Source organism: Bos javanicus, chromosome 11 (assembly GCF_032452875.1).
Source record: "Bos javanicus breed banteng chromosome 11, ARS-OSU_banteng_1.0, whole genome shotgun sequence".
NCBI lineage: Eukaryota > Metazoa > Chordata > Mammalia > Artiodactyla > Bovidae > Bos > Bos javanicus.
In genome coordinates, this window is record NC_083878.1 from 70845846 (window position 1) to 70863800 (window position 17955).

At 35.4% G+C, this 17955-nt stretch overlaps 1 protein-coding gene across 5 annotated transcripts in view; it reads right to left on the bottom strand.

Moving 5' to 3' along the window:
* Positions 1 to 5860: 5860 nt before the first annotated feature.
* Positions 5861 to 17955, bottom strand: part of PPP1CB (protein phosphatase 1 catalytic subunit beta) — a 36549-nt gene continuing 24454 nt past the window's right edge. For all 5 annotated transcript variants that reach the window (XM_061432950.1, XM_061432948.1, XM_061432951.1 and 2 more), the window contains exons 6-9: positions 17278 to 17349; positions 12514 to 12665; positions 9776 to 9910; positions 5861 to 7657 (exon numbers count right to left, since the gene is read on the bottom strand). In XM_061432950.1, the coding sequence (XP_061288934.1) occupies positions 7553 to 7657; positions 9776 to 9910; positions 12514 to 12665; positions 17278 to 17349 (464 nt within the window). In that variant the 3' untranslated portion in view covers positions 5861 to 7552. The remainder of the gene's footprint in view (positions 7658 to 9775; positions 9911 to 12513; positions 12666 to 17277; positions 17350 to 17955) is intronic.

Sequence of the window (17955 nt, forward strand, 5' to 3'; positions counted from 1 at the left end):
CCATTTGCTACTCCAGGGGATCTTCTGAACCCAGGGATCGAAACCGAATCTCCTGCAGGCAGATTCTTTACCACTGAGCAGCCTGGGAAGCCCCCTATTTATGGTACTTCCTAGCAAAACTGAGTACTTCCTCAGTCAGCAACTCTGAAGAACGATTTAGTTCCCTTCTTTCTTGGGCTCTCACCCTTTTAGAGGATGGCAAAAACCACCTACATGTAAGAGGATACAATCTGGGAATTCATTTTTCTTTTTAAGCATGTTGGACATTTTCTTGAATGAACCAAGAAACAAACTGTGAAAACCTTAAATACTGAGTCTCTTGAAAAAACACTGCTTGAAGCCTCATCCCGCTTTCTCCGGTGGTTCCCTTTTCCCCAAGATATCACGGTTTTCTGTGATTACTAGTTTCCAGCCTTGGGTACAGAATGTTTACTGAATACTGAATGTCTACTACAGGCATGCTGCTTTGCAGATACTATATTTTCTTTTTTACAGATTGAAGGTTTGTGACAACCCTAACAGACCTGTGCAAGTCTGTTAGCGTGGCTTTAACAGCAGCATTTTCTCACATTATGTCTCTGTCACATTTTGGTAGTTCTTGCAATACTTCAAACATTTTCATTATTATTATTATTGTTATGGTGACCCATGATCAGTGATCTTTGATGTTACTAATTATTTTGAGGTGCCACAAAGGGAGCCCATAAAAGCCCATCTATAAATGTTTTGATTGCTCCACTAACCAGCCATTCACTCATCTCACTCCCTTTCCTTGGGCCTTTTCCCTGAGACACAACAAAATTGACATCAGGCCAGTTAAGGTTTTACAGCGGCTCCACAGTGTTTAAGTGAAAGGTAGAGGTGGATGTCTCCCATTTTAAATCAAACTCCAGGCATCTTTTACATAAATGGGATTGCATATAAATTTTAAAAATGAAATATTTGATATGTACAAAAATATTAGTAATATATATGCAAGCTAAGCATAAAATAAACAGTCAAGAAACCACTACCCACCAAAAAAGCATGAAACCTAAGACTCAAGGAACAGAACATAATACTGTTGAGATTCTGTATACTCCTCCTCCCTTCCCTTACTTCCTAGAAAAGGTGACTTCTGTTTTTCCCACTCCATACGCCTCCTCCTCCCAGGGGCTCTGAAAGCCTAACCACTGGACTGCCAGGGAACTCCCCCATTCCATTTTTTTTAGATTTACCATATTCCCAAACATAAATCTTGTTTGAAAACATTCTCTTTATTCTCCATACTTTTAAGACTTAGACATGCTAATGCATGACAGTGAATCATTTTCATTCTGTATAGGATTGTTCTATAAATATACCATAATGAATCAATGCCTCTGTCAAGTCATTTGGGTTATTTTTTGCTATGACTGCTCTGAGTATTCCCATACACAGACCTGGTTATCTGTTGTGCTGTCTCTGTAAGGCCACTTAAGTTATTTATAGCTTGCACAGGCTCTGATTAGTTGGTTGACTGATCAGTGCACATGTATTAAAGTCAAATATTTTGAATACTACTTCTGTTTATGTATGTATGCCCCATGGGGGACACATGGAGTTTTCCTATAAATGCTTTAAAGTGAAACTGTTGGGCTTTTGGTGTATGCACATTTTCAACTAAGCAAGATTATCAATGCTAACTAAATTCATTTGCCAATGAGCTGTATGTACTAATTTTATGTAAGAGTTTCCACTTGTCAACATCTTACCAACATCAAGTTTTCAGACTTTGTGTGACAAAGATTAATCTTAAGGGCCAGCCACTGATACAAGCTGGGCAAAATTCACTTCCTGGAATTTTGTTCTATGACCAAGTATGGCTAATTGCTCTTTTATATGGTAGAGGTTAAAAACTCTTCAGAAGTATTAGCATTGAGCAGTAATCAAAAAGATAAAACCTCTCTCCAGTTTTATCCACTGTACTTCACTTTTCTGTTCAGTAATGAAAATATCTATTTTTATTTCTCCTCATTCTAGCTTCTACTTATGACATAATCCTTATTTGTTAAATTGAGGCAACAGACTGTCCACTTTCAAGTTTTGATTCCTGGTTTTAAGTGTTCAGTTTTAAGTGTTCATTTACTAGGTTGACTTTTGAAAGACAAAGTGTCACACAAAACTACATCACTTTCCTAAAAATGTTTGAAGTGGCTCACAACAAAGATGATTTTAAGGTCAATAAAATAAAACCTAAATAAAATGCAGCAAAGGGGAGCCAAGAAAGTAACTATAAGGATATTGGAAAGTTTGATACTGAATAAGAGACAATCTCCCCAATGTGCCTGTCAGCAACTAGCTGAGAAATGTTCCTTCAACCAACTGAACACTGACTTCTCATTATTTACCAACGTTTTACCAAATAAGGATTATAGTTCTGACAACAAACTATTTTTGCCATACAGACCCAAATCAATTTTCTCCTGAGACTATTCCAGCATTCTTGTAAGACAGAAAAGGCATTTAGATGAGGATAAAAACTGGAACTATTTTTGACTAATTTCTCCAAAAGATCAGTGTCAAAACAGAACCAGTAAGAGTAATTTTTGAAACTCAATTGTCATTCATTAAACCAACATCTGCATCCGTACTATGTGCCAGGCACTACACAAGGAGCTGTAAACACATCAGCGAACAAGAGACAAAAATCTCTGGTCCGTATGCGTTTACATTCTAGTCACATACAATGAGACTGATCTAGACCCAAAGGCTTCTAAGGACCAAAAAGAACTTTTTGTAGGAGTGCCCAACATACTAATGGATCTGTACAGCAGATAATTTGATTTTCAGTGGCATGACCAAGCCCCAACTAAGATGGGCTACAAAACCTGAGGGCAATTATCCTGGAAGATGGGGATTTGTTTCTAAAACTTAAGGCATATACTGCGTAACAGATACATGTGCTAAGAATGGGGCCCTAGGCCTCACATTAAGTTTTTCTGAGGTATTGAGTAGTTTCCTGAGTTCTACCAGAATATGATTAAGGTGACTCCACCCTTCACACCTGCCTTTTCAGGAATCCTTATTATATTGAAAGCTATAGAGACAGAGCTCATGTTTGCACAAGAATGGTAGGATAGGTGTCAGTTTGTTAATAACCTGTTGGTGAGTGAATGCATTTTCAAACGGTGCCGGTATCAGTTTGAGAATTACATATTGGAGGGTAGCCTGATATAAGGTTACCTTATATCAACACCACCCCAGTTTTGTTTCCTCTGCCCTTCCCCCTCCGAAGAAATATTTAAGATTATTATTTATTATTGTTACATATAACAAGTTATTCCAATTAAACTTGTTACATGTATTAAGGACTTCTCTGGACTACTTTATTGTTGCTCTATATTACGTCTTTGTGACTTTGTCAAAACTCCGTGTTTATATAAGACTATAAATTAGTATACTAAAAGACACTATTTTAATAACTAGTAATAATTAGTATAATAATATAATTTCAGATGTTTAGTTGTAGTCTTACTGCTCTCTCAGGAAGATTTTTTGGCCTGTACATCCACTGAATTACTCAGATTTAGAAAGCTGCAAAAATTAATGTATATCTTACTTGGTGAGCTCAGGCCAGGCTTAAAAGAAAACCTCTAGGGATAGATCTAGGTTCCCACCTTTTTGCACATAGTATCAAAGAAATGCTGAGTCTATGAGCTTCAGGCAATTTATTCTCACTGTTTTACATATGTACAACACAGACCGCACAACACACTTATAACCTTCCACACTACTGATACCCCAAATAATGTGTTACAAGTAAGATTTTGTAACATGAGTTGGCAAAGATCCCTAAGAGAAAAAAAGCAAAGATTTATGGCTACTTAAGAATAAAGTAGAATAAAAAATAAATGTTTCCCTGGTGGCTCAGACAGTAAAGAATCCAACTGCAATGAAGGAGACCTGGGTTCAATCCCCGGTGTGTGCGTGTGGGGGGGGTGGGGGGGTGCGGGCAGAGATGCCCTGGAGAAGGAAATTGCACCCCACTCCAGTATTCTTGCCTGGAAAATCCCATGGACAGAAGAGCCTGGAGCACTAGTGTCCTTAGGGTCACAGAGAGCTGAACATGACTAAGCAACTAAACAACAATGTAAAAATAAGGTTTAATACAACACTGACCACCTGTAAAGAAAGTAACAATGAGAAATTAAAGAATGTTATGATTTAATAAGTCAACCAATGTAAGAAGAGGTGGTAGCTGAAGAAAGTAAGTTTTGACTTAAAAAAATTTTCTGATCAATGGATTTATTTAGAAATTCTGGCATTCAAATGTATAGGTAAAACTTGAACAAGAGATCAAAATTTCTACATTGCATCTAAATTTCACTTTTGTTGAAACATTATAAAGAGAATAAAGATAATAAAGCTTTAAAGTATGTACTTACATGGAATCAACTTACATCTTAACTACTGTTCACTTTGCAAGGTATGCTGTCACTTTACAGTCCTTTTAACCACTTTTTAGCTGTTTAAGGAAGTTATAAAACACTAAACTCTATTAGCAAAGAGGGACACAGTATTTCTAGGTCAGGCAACTGGTACAGTGAGGCTGTTAAGTATCTTTTCAGGCACAGTTTTTATTCATAGATGGATTTACAAGGAACAGAAGAGGTGGATTAAGTCACGGTAACAAGAGTAGAGTAAGCTTGCCTATTTTCCTTCTTATCTAAACACATTTTTAGAATGTGAAAAAAAAATTGGGGGTTTTTTTTGGTTCAAAAGTTACAGTTGCCAAAGAGAAAAAGGAATGTATCTGAACTTATAAATGGAGATAATTTAAGTTCTTGGGCTCAATATATTAATAATATACATTTACATATTCTTAAGAGACATCTTAAGAGACATCTCATGATGCTCCTAATTTTCCCTCAGATGAATTTCTTTAAAAGGCCTATAACCTCTTATACTTCCAATTAGTCACTTTTTTTAAACTTTAAATTCTGCTTGCAGGTATTTTGACCCAACATTTTGAATAAACCAGTCTTGTTGATCATGATTAAAACTGGTCCCTAGGCAAAATTAAAATAGTGAATGCTAAAGCTTCAAATATTTGTAGTTGATTCTTTCCATTCAAGAATAGAAACTGACCAACATAATCCATGTGATCAATCACATTATCACAGTTACCTAGTGTGTTCAGTGACTATGAATGTCATGACATTTAGAATAAAGATAAATTTGAACATAGAAAATTATTAAAATTCAGAGAGGAAAAATGACATAAATTAGTGACAGGGAAGAACAATAGAAATTAGTGACACTAGAATTTTAGATACTCTTCTCCTAAAAAACAAAGTTTTATTTATTTCAAGTAACAGTGTTACCAAGCAAATAATATTTGTAATGAACACAGTATATGAAAAGAAGCTGTTAAAAGTGGTTTGAAGACTGAATAATTTTAAAATGTGATAATTTCCATTCTTCAAATTCAATGACCAATATTAAATTGCTTAATTAGTGACTATTCAGTATTAACCTGACTAAATTATTATAAAAACTCAGTACAGAGGATTCAAATTAATGTGTTTGACTAAGATTAATAAAAGACTGTTCTGTTTCCTCCCAAAGGCTTATTTTCTAGACCCCCTTCACACTGTGACTACTAAGAGTACAGCTAAAATTCTATTAAAAATTGTTCAACTTACTCTTCAGTTGGAAAGATATTAAAATCACATTAGGTAAAACCCTGTTTGACCTAATATATCATAAGCAGTATATGAACAATTTTTAAAAAGAACCAATTCATCATGAAAGATATTAAAAATCTATTTGAATAAAATGTTTACATGTTTTACTGTAAAGGAAAAACAAGGACTAAAATAACCAGTCAGGCTTCATATCAATTAGACAACTTTTACTAATGAGAAAACTACATTTAAAATGTGCTTTAAAACAAAATGGAATTAGAAAAGAAAAAGACATATGCATTTGATTGAACTTTGCACTGCGCTGAAAATCAAATCTCCTGCAGTAATACAATACGCCAATTCTTAAGATTTAAGTTAATAGAATTCTCAATTTACATTTTCAAAGACGATATTAAGGTCAAGAATTTCACATCTATGGTAGCACTTATAGGAGGGCATTTATAAATACGATGTCCATCCCTATGAAGCTTACAAATTTGACAATGCTCAATAATAGCTTTTAGAATCACATCCAAAAGTGTTGCACCCAAAGAATTACAAATCGGTGTCCTGTAAGTTCTCCTAAATTCTTTATGTTGACTCTTCTACTCCTGTCATTTGTTAATACTACCCTTAAAAAAAAGAGAACAGGAAAAGAAAGGCTGCAATAAACCCTTGATCATGTACAGAAATTATTGCTACTATAGTTCACTACAAAGCATGTCTATACAATATCATATGAATTTCGATCATGAAAAATCAGAATAAAAATCTTTAGTGACATAAGCCTTACAATCGTATACAACATTCACATGGCAATATTAGACAGTCAAGCACCCAATATCCATGGTTGACAAATGTCCCACTGACCAGCATTCATATAAATACATCCTTCGTACAGAGGGAGAAAAAATAGTGTCAGCTTTCCAAGGCTTGTCAAAAAAGGATTCTCATGTTCTGTGGATCTAAAAACAAAAAACAAGAACAAAAAAAACCCCAAAAAACAAAACCAACGCAGGTGAGGGTGTTACCAGAAAGTTAAGCATGCCAAAAAGGTGTTTCGTGCGAATTAAAACCTAAAGCCAAGGTACCACATAATCACATTACCAACTAGTTGGGTATACTAAATGAGCCTTATCTTAAAGTTAAATGAAATGCTACTGCACAATAGAGCATCAATAAGTTAAAATTAGAGTGCACAAACTCAAATCAGTGGCAATTTCTGTATGAAGCAAAATATTCACTATCAGCTGTAACAGTTGCCCAAACTGATTAAATCACTCGATTGGACAGTTTGCATATTTTAAAAAATATCTCTAAATTCCTTTTTACTGTAATGAGGCATAAATTTTCTTAGTAAGATCAAACAGGTACATAAGTAAATAAGCAATGGAAAATTAATAGTTGATGAATGTCTTCAAAAATCTTCCCACATTGCACTTTTTAAAATGTTTGGGGAAAAAATTTAAAGAATTTGCCATTATTTCAGCAAAAACAAACAAACAAAAACAAAACAAGTCCAAAATAATTAAACAACCAAGCAACACTAAAACCACATTACACAGATGGATCATCATGCTTTCATCTGGTTTAACTATCACATCTAGTTTAACTGGGATGCTTTTCAGCTTTAAAAACTGTGACACGTGAAGATGTAACTTTAATGGGTAATTCTGAATTTGGATTTAACTTTGTTGAATATTATAACAGAGTATACTTATTACAATACAGTGTAGCACATCTTTCTATTAGAAAAAAATTTAAGATCCTTTACCCGTCTCCTTAAGTTAAAGGTGTGACATCATAAAGGGTGTCAAATGGCTGGATGGTTTTACAGTGCACACTTAAAGATTATGAAGTATGTCCTTAACAAATCTGATGGTTTCTTTACAGAGTTCCTTTCTTCACCTTTTCTTCGGTGGATTAGCTGTTCGAGGTGGAGTGACAGGACGTCCTGAATTCAGTCCACCATATTGGTACTTAGCTTTCTTTTCAGATGGTTTCAAAATCTTAAAGTAAATAATTTAATAACAACGTTACCTTTTTCAAGTACAATAAGTTTAAAGAGATTACTATTACATAGTAGGCTTCTCAATAAATGACATCAATTGTAAAATTGTAGGAAAAAAATAGCAAAGTTCTACAATCATTTCTCACATTTAAAAAGTATCAAAAAATAAGTAAAAAGTACAAATGTCTGAATATCTGAATATTACTATTATTGGTCATTCCATTGACAATTTAGTGACAAAAGCTCAAGTACACAAAACCCATCAACTATTCAATCCTTAGATCTAAGTATAAAAATTTTCAAACTAGTATATATCTGTGATGAGGAAAAAACACTAAGAGTCAAAAGACCCAGGTTCTCATCATAATTCTCCTATTTCTTTAGAGGGTAATTAGTCACAAATTCTTCAATCTTCATTTATTATGTGTGTACAGACCTTTCACTTTAAAAAGCTATATATATATTACGTATCATAAAGTTCACCATTTAAAATGTAGAAAAGGCAACAACTTTTAACATATTTACAACTATGAAACCACTGGTATAATCTAACATTAGAACATGTTTGTCACTCCAGGAAGAAACCTTGTTCCCAAAAGCACTCACTCACTCACTATTTCCATTATTGACTGCCCTAACCCCCTTCAACTCTATAAGCAATCACTACTTTACTTTCCTCTATTGAACTGTCTTTTCTGGCTATTTTAAATAAATGAAACCAGACAATTTGTGCTATTGTGACTGGCTTCTTTCACTGAGATAATGATTTTGATGTAGCACGTATGAGTACTTTATTACTTTTAATTGCCAAACAATATGCCATTTTATGGATACTCCACATTTTGTTTATTCATGCTTTAGCTGATGAACATTTGGGTTGTTTCTACCTTTGGTTATTATAAATAATGTTCCTATTAATATGTATATATACATGTACTTAAGTACTGTTTTCAATTCTTTCAGGTATATACCTAGGAGTGGAAATACTGGGTCATACAGAAACTTTTTATGTTTAACTTTTTCAAGAACTGACAAACCATTTTCCATTCCCACTATCAATATGTAAGGTTCCAACTTCTCCACATCCCCAGCAACACTTTGGTTATAGCAAAAAAAAAAAAACACAAACAAAAAAACAAACTATTTGTTGAAGGATATGGCCTGGTTATGGTTACTACATTTAAATTCTGAATGAGAAATCAAACATTTAGCATTCAATTGTTATTAGCTGATAGTAATGGAAACCTCTCTTACATTTTTTAAGAGAAAAACATTGTGTCAAGGACAAAAAGTTATTTTAGTCCATGAACAAGAATGATTAAGTAGTATGCTAAAGCTGGTCTCTCTTTTAAATGTAAATGTTTCTATATTCACAAATGGATACTTTAAGATTATTTGGAAGGTTTTTCTAGGTAAATATTCTACATTATTTTCATCAGAATTCATAAACTCTTTCTACTCAACGCCTGTCCCATCCATGCATCTTGCAAAAGAAAACACAATCTGAATTCACATTCTTTTAGTAGCGAAGCCACTACGTAAGGATTCATACAGGAATTTCCAATGTAAACACATGCCATCAAGAATGAATGACATGAATTAGGATTCCTAAAACTCTAATTACGAGATATATACCTCAAAGACTAGAGTATTTGTGAATGAAAATAGAAATCTACAGGGAGTCCAAGAGTGATAATTACTTCTGAATTAAACTGATTTCCTATACTTCCTCAAGGAAAGAAAATAAATCTGAAAGAAAATTCTTCTGACAATAGTTTTAAATTAGATTTCTAGATGTTAACTTATAGCTACCAAAGGGGAAAAAAGAGTAGGAAAGGGATAAATTAGGAGTTTGGGATACAAACCACTATATATAAATTAAATAAATAACAAGGTCTTACTATACAGCACAAGGAACTATATTCAATATACTGCAACAAATCACAATGGAAAAGAATATTAAAAAGAATAGGTATGTAACACTTTGCTGTACACCAGAAACTAATTCAATATTGTAAATCAACTATACTTCAATTAAAACAATTTTCCAGTTGTTAAAAATTTATATTTAAAAAGAGAACAAACGAGAATAAACAAAAGTATACATATAGCATACCTGAAATGAACACATCAAAGTTTCATCCACACTCATCATTCCACCAGCATTATCAAACTCGCCACAATAATTTGGGGCTGAAAACAGGGTTACCAGTTGTCGCTTAGCAAAGAATTCATATCCATCTTCCACAACCTGGCAGAGAAAAAGTCAAAAGAAAAAACATTTATGTATCTTTTAAAATTTTCAACCATCAGGACTAATTAAGATAAATGTGACAAAGACCTGAAAAAATACAAACCCCTATTTTGTTTGGGAAGCCTGATTTTTATTCTTAAACTTACCTGAGAAAATATTAAAATTGGCTTTCCCTTTCTATAAAGGCAAGAATTTAGCTTAAATGAAATAAACTTATGATTACTGAAGTTCAAAAATACCATTTTCAAGTATTCTACTACCATTCTCCTAGAACAGTGTCTAAAGGGAGTTGAGACACCAAATACTTCTTAGACAATGGCATTATGATCCAAATATAAAATCCTTAATTCAACGAACAATAATCAGACAATGAAAGACAGATTATGTTATGAATATTTTTCTTCTTCTACTTTGTAATTTCCTATTCGTATTACAAACATTGAAAACTTTACTAAGCTGAGCTTAATTTACAGATGGTGCTACTACAAATTAGCTGCCGATAGATTTTTATGTGTGTAACTCTTTTCCTTAATGATTTAAAATGATTTCTAGAATCTGTTGTCAATTCCTCAGTGAATTAAACAATTTATGTTTCTCAGATCTACAACTCTGAGAGGTAGGCAATGACATGTAAACATTTTCTATTTATTTACAGAACAGGTAAAAATACATTTTGAAGTCTTTTATGTATTCTATGATTAAGCAAAATTATCCTACAATACTTGGAGAAAGCACTTCCACAACCATCCACATTTTTATATAATTCCTACCTAGATATCAGGCACATGTTCCTGTTGTTATTACTTCATGGTGAAATTTAGGTAATAAACTTTTCTGTTAAAACCTTGGCCACATTATCGACTCCAGTTCAGCATACTGCCTGGCATTCAGTACATCCTTTTACAAGTTCTTAGTTTGCTCGTTCATATGTTTATTTATTCACATATTTACCAAAAGAACAGGGTTGTTTTTTTTTTTTAAAGGAAACTTTGTGTTATTTCCCATCATAAGACTCTTAATTTTAGAGATAACAGGCTTGAAAATAAGCAGAACAGGATTTGGAGGTGTCTAGAAAATGACCATGGCATCCATCACGGCATGGGACATAGGAGGGGAAAAAGTGGAAGTAGCGACAGATTTTATTTTCTCCAAAATTACTGCAGCCATGAAGTTAAAACACACTTGCTCCTTGGAAGGAAAGTGATGACAAACCTAGATAGAATATCAGAAAGCAGAGAAGGTGGCTGCTGCTGCTGCTAAGTCGCTTCAGTGGTGTCCGACTCTGTGGGACCCCATAGATAGCAGCCCACCAGGCTCCTCCGTCCCTGGGATTCTCCAGGCAAGAATACTGGAGTGGGTTGCCATTTCCTTCTCCAGAGAAGGCTGAGCACTGCAGAACTGATGCTTTGGAATTGTGGTACTACAGAAGACTCTCGAGAGTCCCGGAAGATCAAACCAGTCAATCCTAAAGGAATCAACCCTGAATATTCCTTGGAAGCTCCTTTATTGGAGCTTCAGCCAGCATCCAATATTTTGGGCACTGATGCAAGGAGTTGACTCATTGGAAAAGACTTACGCTGGGAAGATCGAAGGCAAAAGAAGAGAGAAGCAAAGAATGAGATGGTTAGACAGCATCACCAACTCAATGGACATAAATCTGAGCAAACTCTGGGAGACAGTGGAGGACAGAGGAGCCTGGTGTGCTGGAGTCCACTGGATCAAAGAGTTGGACACAACTCAGCGACCGAACAACACAACAAGAAATCTTATATAAACACAATGCTCACTGATTAAAAGACAACTTTGCCAAAAGCAAAGAATTTGGGGATATGACTTCATTCAACTGAACCAGAAAACTTTAACAGATAAAAAGGGCATGTGATATACAACATGTACAGAAAATGAGAAGCCTGTCATCTGTGTTATCACATAGGATCGCATAAAGAGGTAGAAGCAGTCAAGGTTTATGGGGCACAAAGCTGCAGAAAAAAACTATGTAAGTATATATAGCATATAAATAACAATAAATTTTACCTTAATAAACAAGGAATCTTTAAATATTTACAAATTTAAAATACGTAAGAGCAGCTAAAAAGGATTTTTTAAAAATGCTTTTCAGTGTATTTTGAATCAGTTATGTTCTAGAGAGCATGAGGACTGGATATTTACTTACCACCCTGATTCAATAATTACCAAGACTTTTCTACATTTATTTCATCTATCTCCCCGCTCCTTTTTCTGATGTATTTTAAAACAAAACATCTTACCACTACATACTTGAGCATGCATTTCTGAAAAATATGGACATCGTTCTTACATAACAATACAATTCATCGCAGCTAAAACAATTAACAATGACTCCTTGGTATCTAACACACAGTCTATAATCAAATCTTCCCAATGATCTTAAAAGTATCTTTTTAGAGTATGGTTTGTTCTTACCAAAATCCATACAATGCATTTGATGATTTACCTCTTCTGTTTTCCTTGTAATAATTAGTTTCCTTAGATCTCGATTTTCTCAAAATAAAAAAAAAAATGGCATAGACCTGGATGAAGTTAATAAATACCAAAACATCCAAAAGTTTTGTATTTCATACCTGATGAGCTCGACAAATCAAGTCTAAATCATGACGATTCAGAAATTTACTGACTACATCAGCTCCAAAAGTGAAGGAAACACCACGATCATTTTCTCCCCACCCTTGCACATCCTTATCTGGGTCAGACCACAGCAAATCACAGAGCAAACCTTTAAAGGATAAAAACACAGCAATGAAAAGACAGAATTTATAAAATAAAGTATATCTAAATCACATTTCTTCTCCTGTCCTCCTACCTTTTAATAAATACTGCCAATCATTGCCCCCTAGTATCCCGGCCTATAAAACTCAGCCATTTTTTGTTAAAGTAACCACACATATACAATGTTGCCTGGCTTAAGGTAGTACTCCCCAGCCCTTTAAACAGGTAAGAAATATATGCACAGAATGCTCTAAACATGATATTGGAAAAGGCTCTTCATCTTTGTCTATAGTTTCTCTGTATGGATACCAACTGATTCAGCAGCATTTCCTGAATAATTTCATCCTTTCCTTACAGAGCTACCAATCCTGCTTCTGGTGCTATAATCTATTCCATTAATCTATTTTATCACTGAGACATCAACACACCAGAGCTTTTAAATAAATCTTTCCATTTAGTAGATCTATCCCCACTCATTAATTTTCTTCAGGACTGTCTTGGTTACTTTTAATCCTTTGTTCGTCTATATATAAACCTCTGAATCAGTTTGTCTAATTCTGTGAATCCAACTGAGATTTCATTGTAACTATTTCTGATCTATAGATCAATTTGAGGGAAGAAAATATTTTCTACAAAAGCCTGGAAGATTTAAATAAAGTATGGAGAAACAAAATCAGATCAAATCCTTAACTTTATAGTTTTCAGGCTTAAAAAAAAAAATAAGAGCTGAAAATATTTAAATATTGGTGACAGAGGATGAGACGGTTGGATGGCATCACTGACTCAATGGACACTGAGTATGAGCAAACTCCTGGAATGTGAAGTCAAGTGGGCCTTAGGAAGCATCACTATGAACAAAGCTAGTGGAGGTGATGGAATTTAGGTTGAGCACTTTCAAATCCTAAAAGATGATGCTGTCAAAATGCTGCACTCAATATGCCAGCAAATTTGGAAAACTCAGCAGTGGCCACGGGACTGGAAAAGGTCAGTTTTCATTCCAATCCCAAAGAAAGTCAATGCCAAAGAATGCTCAAACTACCGCACAATTGCACTCATCTATCACACTAGCACAGCAATGCTCAAAATTCTCCAAGCCAGGCTTCAATAGTACATGAATCTTGAACTTGCCGATGTTCAAGCTGAATTTTGAAAAGGCAGAGGAACAAGAGATCAAACTGCCAACATCCACTGGATCACTGAAAAAGCAAGAGAGTTCCAGAAAAATATTTACTTCTGCTTTATTGACTATGCCTAAGTCTTTGACTGTGTGGATCACAACAAACTCTGGAAAATTCTTAAAGACAGGGTAATACCAGACCACCTGACCTGCCTCTTGAGAAATCTGTATGCAGGTCAGGAAGCAACAGTTAGAACTCAACATGGAACAGGACTGGTTCCAGATAGGGATAGGAGTACGTCAAGGGTGTATATTGTCACCCTGATCATTTAACTGCATGAGAAACGCTGGGCTGGATGAGGATGAACACAAGCTGGAATCAAGATTGCCGGGAGAAATATCAATAACCTCAGGTATGCAGATGATACCACCTTTATGGCAGAAAGTGAAGAACTAAAGAGCCTCTTGATGAAAGTGAAAGAGGAGAGTGAAAAAGTTGGCTTAAAGCTCAACATTCAGAAAACTAAGATCATGGCATCTGGTCCCATCACTTCATGGCAAATAGATGCGGAAACAATGGAAACAGTGATAGACTATATTTTTTTAGGGCTCCAAAATCACTGCAGATGGTGACTGCAGCCATGCAATTAAAAGATGCTTGCTCCTTGGAAGAAAAGCTATGACCAACCTAGACAGCATATTAAAAAGCACAGACATTACTTTGCCAACAAAGGTCTGTCTAGTCAAAGCTATGGTTTTACCAGTAGTCATGTATGGATGTCAGAGTTGGGACTATAAGAAAGCTGAGTGTCAAAGAATTGATGCTTCTGAATTATTGTGTTGGAGAAGACTTGTGAGAGTCCCTTGGACTGCAAGGAGATCCAACCAGTCCATCCTAAAGGAGATCAGTCCTGAATATTCATTGGAAGGATTGATGCTGAAGCTGAAACTCCAATACTTTGGCCACCTGATGCAAAGAACTGACTCATTTCAAAAGACCCTGATGCTGGGAAAAACTGGAAGGTGGGAGGAAAAGGGCATGACAGAAGATGAAATGGTTGGATGGCATCACTGAGTCAACGGACATGAGTCTGAGTAAACTCCAGGAGTTGGTGATGGACAGGGAGACCTGGCGTGCTGCAGTCCATGGAGTCACAGAGTCAGACACAACTGAGCAATTGAAGTGAAACTCCAGGAGATAGTGAAGAACAGGGAAGCCTGGCATGCTGCAGTTCATTACGTCGAAAAAAAAGAGTCGGATGTGACTTAGCGACAACAACATCTCCATCATCCACTGAGACCATCTTGGGAATGTAAATTAAGAAGACCAATAAATCTACTCTGAGAAATCAAACATCTAAGACGCAGGCAGAGAAGGAATGAGCAATAAGTATTGGAAAGGTATTGTCAAAACAAAAGAAGAGAGAATAGCAGCTCTCCTTAAAGGGTAAGAATTAACCTGCTACTGCTACTGCTAAGTCGCTTCAGTCGTGTCCAACTCTGTGCGACCCCATAGATGGAAGCCCATCAGGCTCCCCTGTCCCTGGGATTCTCCAGGCAAAGAACACTGGAGTGGGTTGCCATTTCCTTCTCCAATGCATGAAAGTGAAAAGTGAAAGTGAAGTTGCTCAGTCGTGTCTGACTCTTAGCGACCCCATGGACTACAGCCTACCAGGTTCCTCCATTCATGGGATTTTCCAGGCAAGAGTACTGGAGTGGGGTGCCATTGCCCTTTCTCCGAAGTACGAAATGGTTAAGCTTCAAGTACAATGAATAAATGCTAAGGGAAGACTGTTTTAGAATGAGTTGGGGTCAAAGACTTTTTTTTGATAACCCATATACTAATATAGCTTATAACAAAAGGAGCGCTTCATTTTGAGTCACAATATAGCTTATCTCGGAGAAGACAATGGCACCCCACTCCAGTACTCTTGCCTGGAAAATCCCATGGACAGAGAAGCCTGGTAGGCTGTAGTCCATGGGGACGCTAAAAGTCGGACACGACTGAGCGACTTCACTTTCACTTTTCACTTTCCTGCATTGGAGAAGGAAATGGCAACCCACTCCAGTGTTCTTGCCTGGAGAATCCCAGGGACGGGGGAGCCTGGTGGGCTGGCGTCTATGGGATCACACAGAGTTGGACACGACTGAAGTGACTTAGCAGTAGCATAGCTTATCTTGGTAGGCGAAGTACCTAAAACATATTGTAGAAATGGTGGCAATGTACACTTAATTTCTATCATCATTTCCTAAGCTCCTGTCATAAGAAATCCACCAGTATAACAAATCCACTATGATGGTCTCAATTTACAAGCTCTTTCTGGTTGCTAAAGAATCAGAAGCTGATTCTTTAAATACACACACACACACAAACACAGCTCTATAATGCTCATAGTTTCCAGTCTGTTTCCACAAAAGCAGCAGTGAGGAGGTTAAGATACTATTCTATGGTTTTTATATGACAAAATAACTAAAATGTAGTTGGCTTTCGGGACTATCTGGAAAATGCAACCGCCTGGATGCATACAAAATAAAATAATCGTAGCAACAACAATGTGGCGTTCTTCAACCTTAATGGAATCAAGACAAGAATCCAACAGTCAAGGTTTAATGTTTATAATCCATGCCCTAATGAATAAGTATTATAATCATTAGGCTATTGTTTCTAGAAAATAAATTTCTAAATATGACGGACAATATGAAAGCTCAAAATGGCCATTTCATGGCATCTCAAAAATTCCCATTAAAATATGATGGAAAGAGAAACTTAACATGCCATCTTTGAAACTGATTTATGCCTGAACTATACCATCAACAGGAACTCTCAAGATGTAATCACCTAAAATTTGTATTGTACCTTATTTTAAATAAATATTATTACTTAAGTACTAGCTTCTATTAGGTTTAGTCAAATATATTCTAAATTACAGTCAAAATCTGGCAAAATGCATTTTAAAAAAAATAATCCACACAAAAACAGTGGTACTCTGTTAGGAGACAATGTACTGCAATATGTCAGTGGCTTACTGATAAAAGAGCATCTATACAACTGTTTATATGGTTGATGTTTAGTATGAGTAGCATTCTGAGTGATATCATTATGCTCTCAGTATGCTTTAGTACACTGAGCAAAAACTGGCAAGATTTTAGGCAAAAAATAAGTTTGATAGAACCATATTACAGTTATAATAAAATCTAAAACTTCTGTACTATGGGGAATTAGTGGAGAGTGAAATATTTTGTATTATTCCAAGTAATCTGTAGTTAGCTTATTGACTACTAAAACAAAGCTCTATTTATTACACAATACAGTCCTACCTTCATTAAATATAATAAAGTTCATATATGTCAACATTTTACATTAAAAATTGATTAAGGGACTTCCCAGGTGCTCCCAATGTAGGGAGCACAGGTTTGATCCCTGGTTGGTGAACTAAGATTTTGCATGCTGCATGGTATGACCACACACACACCAAAGATTAAACTTCTCTATATACTTAACCTGTATCAGGGACATCAGTGGGTCTCATAATTCTCCGTATCTGCTCCATAGATTGCAGGTCTGGTGACAGTCCTATGAATGAAAACAGGACTCACAGTACTGACATCTAAAAAATTTTCACTCCAAATAAAAAGCATTTAATCAAAGTAGATTCTCTATGTGAAATTAAAGATACTTTCAAGCATTCCTTTCAATGTTCATTGGGTTATTAAATAGAATCCCACCTTGATATAAAAGAACATTATGATTAGGTCTTCCCTATTCTTCCCTATCAGAGAAATAAAAGTCCTTTTCATTTCAAAAGATTTTTCAAAGAAAAAATCCTACCACTTTTCTTTCTTTCCAACCACTCCTTGCTCTTCATAGGAAGGCACCTCAATTCTAGTCCTTCCTACTAAGAAGTCTGGCCACTTCTTACCACTTAATCCTAAACATTTCCTAAATGTCTAGTGTTTCCTATACAATGTTTCAACTAACATAGTAAATTATGTTCTAAGAATAAACATCTTATTACCTCAGGCTAAGACACATGCATCTATCTTTTAGCATTTTTCTACCTTAATTCTTCCTGCACACTGATGAAAAACTATTTTCATTAAATTATCTCCCTGTACAAAATGGTTATTAAACCATTCAACAAACTCCTTTGCCCAGTACTCACATCTCCAAAATCTGATA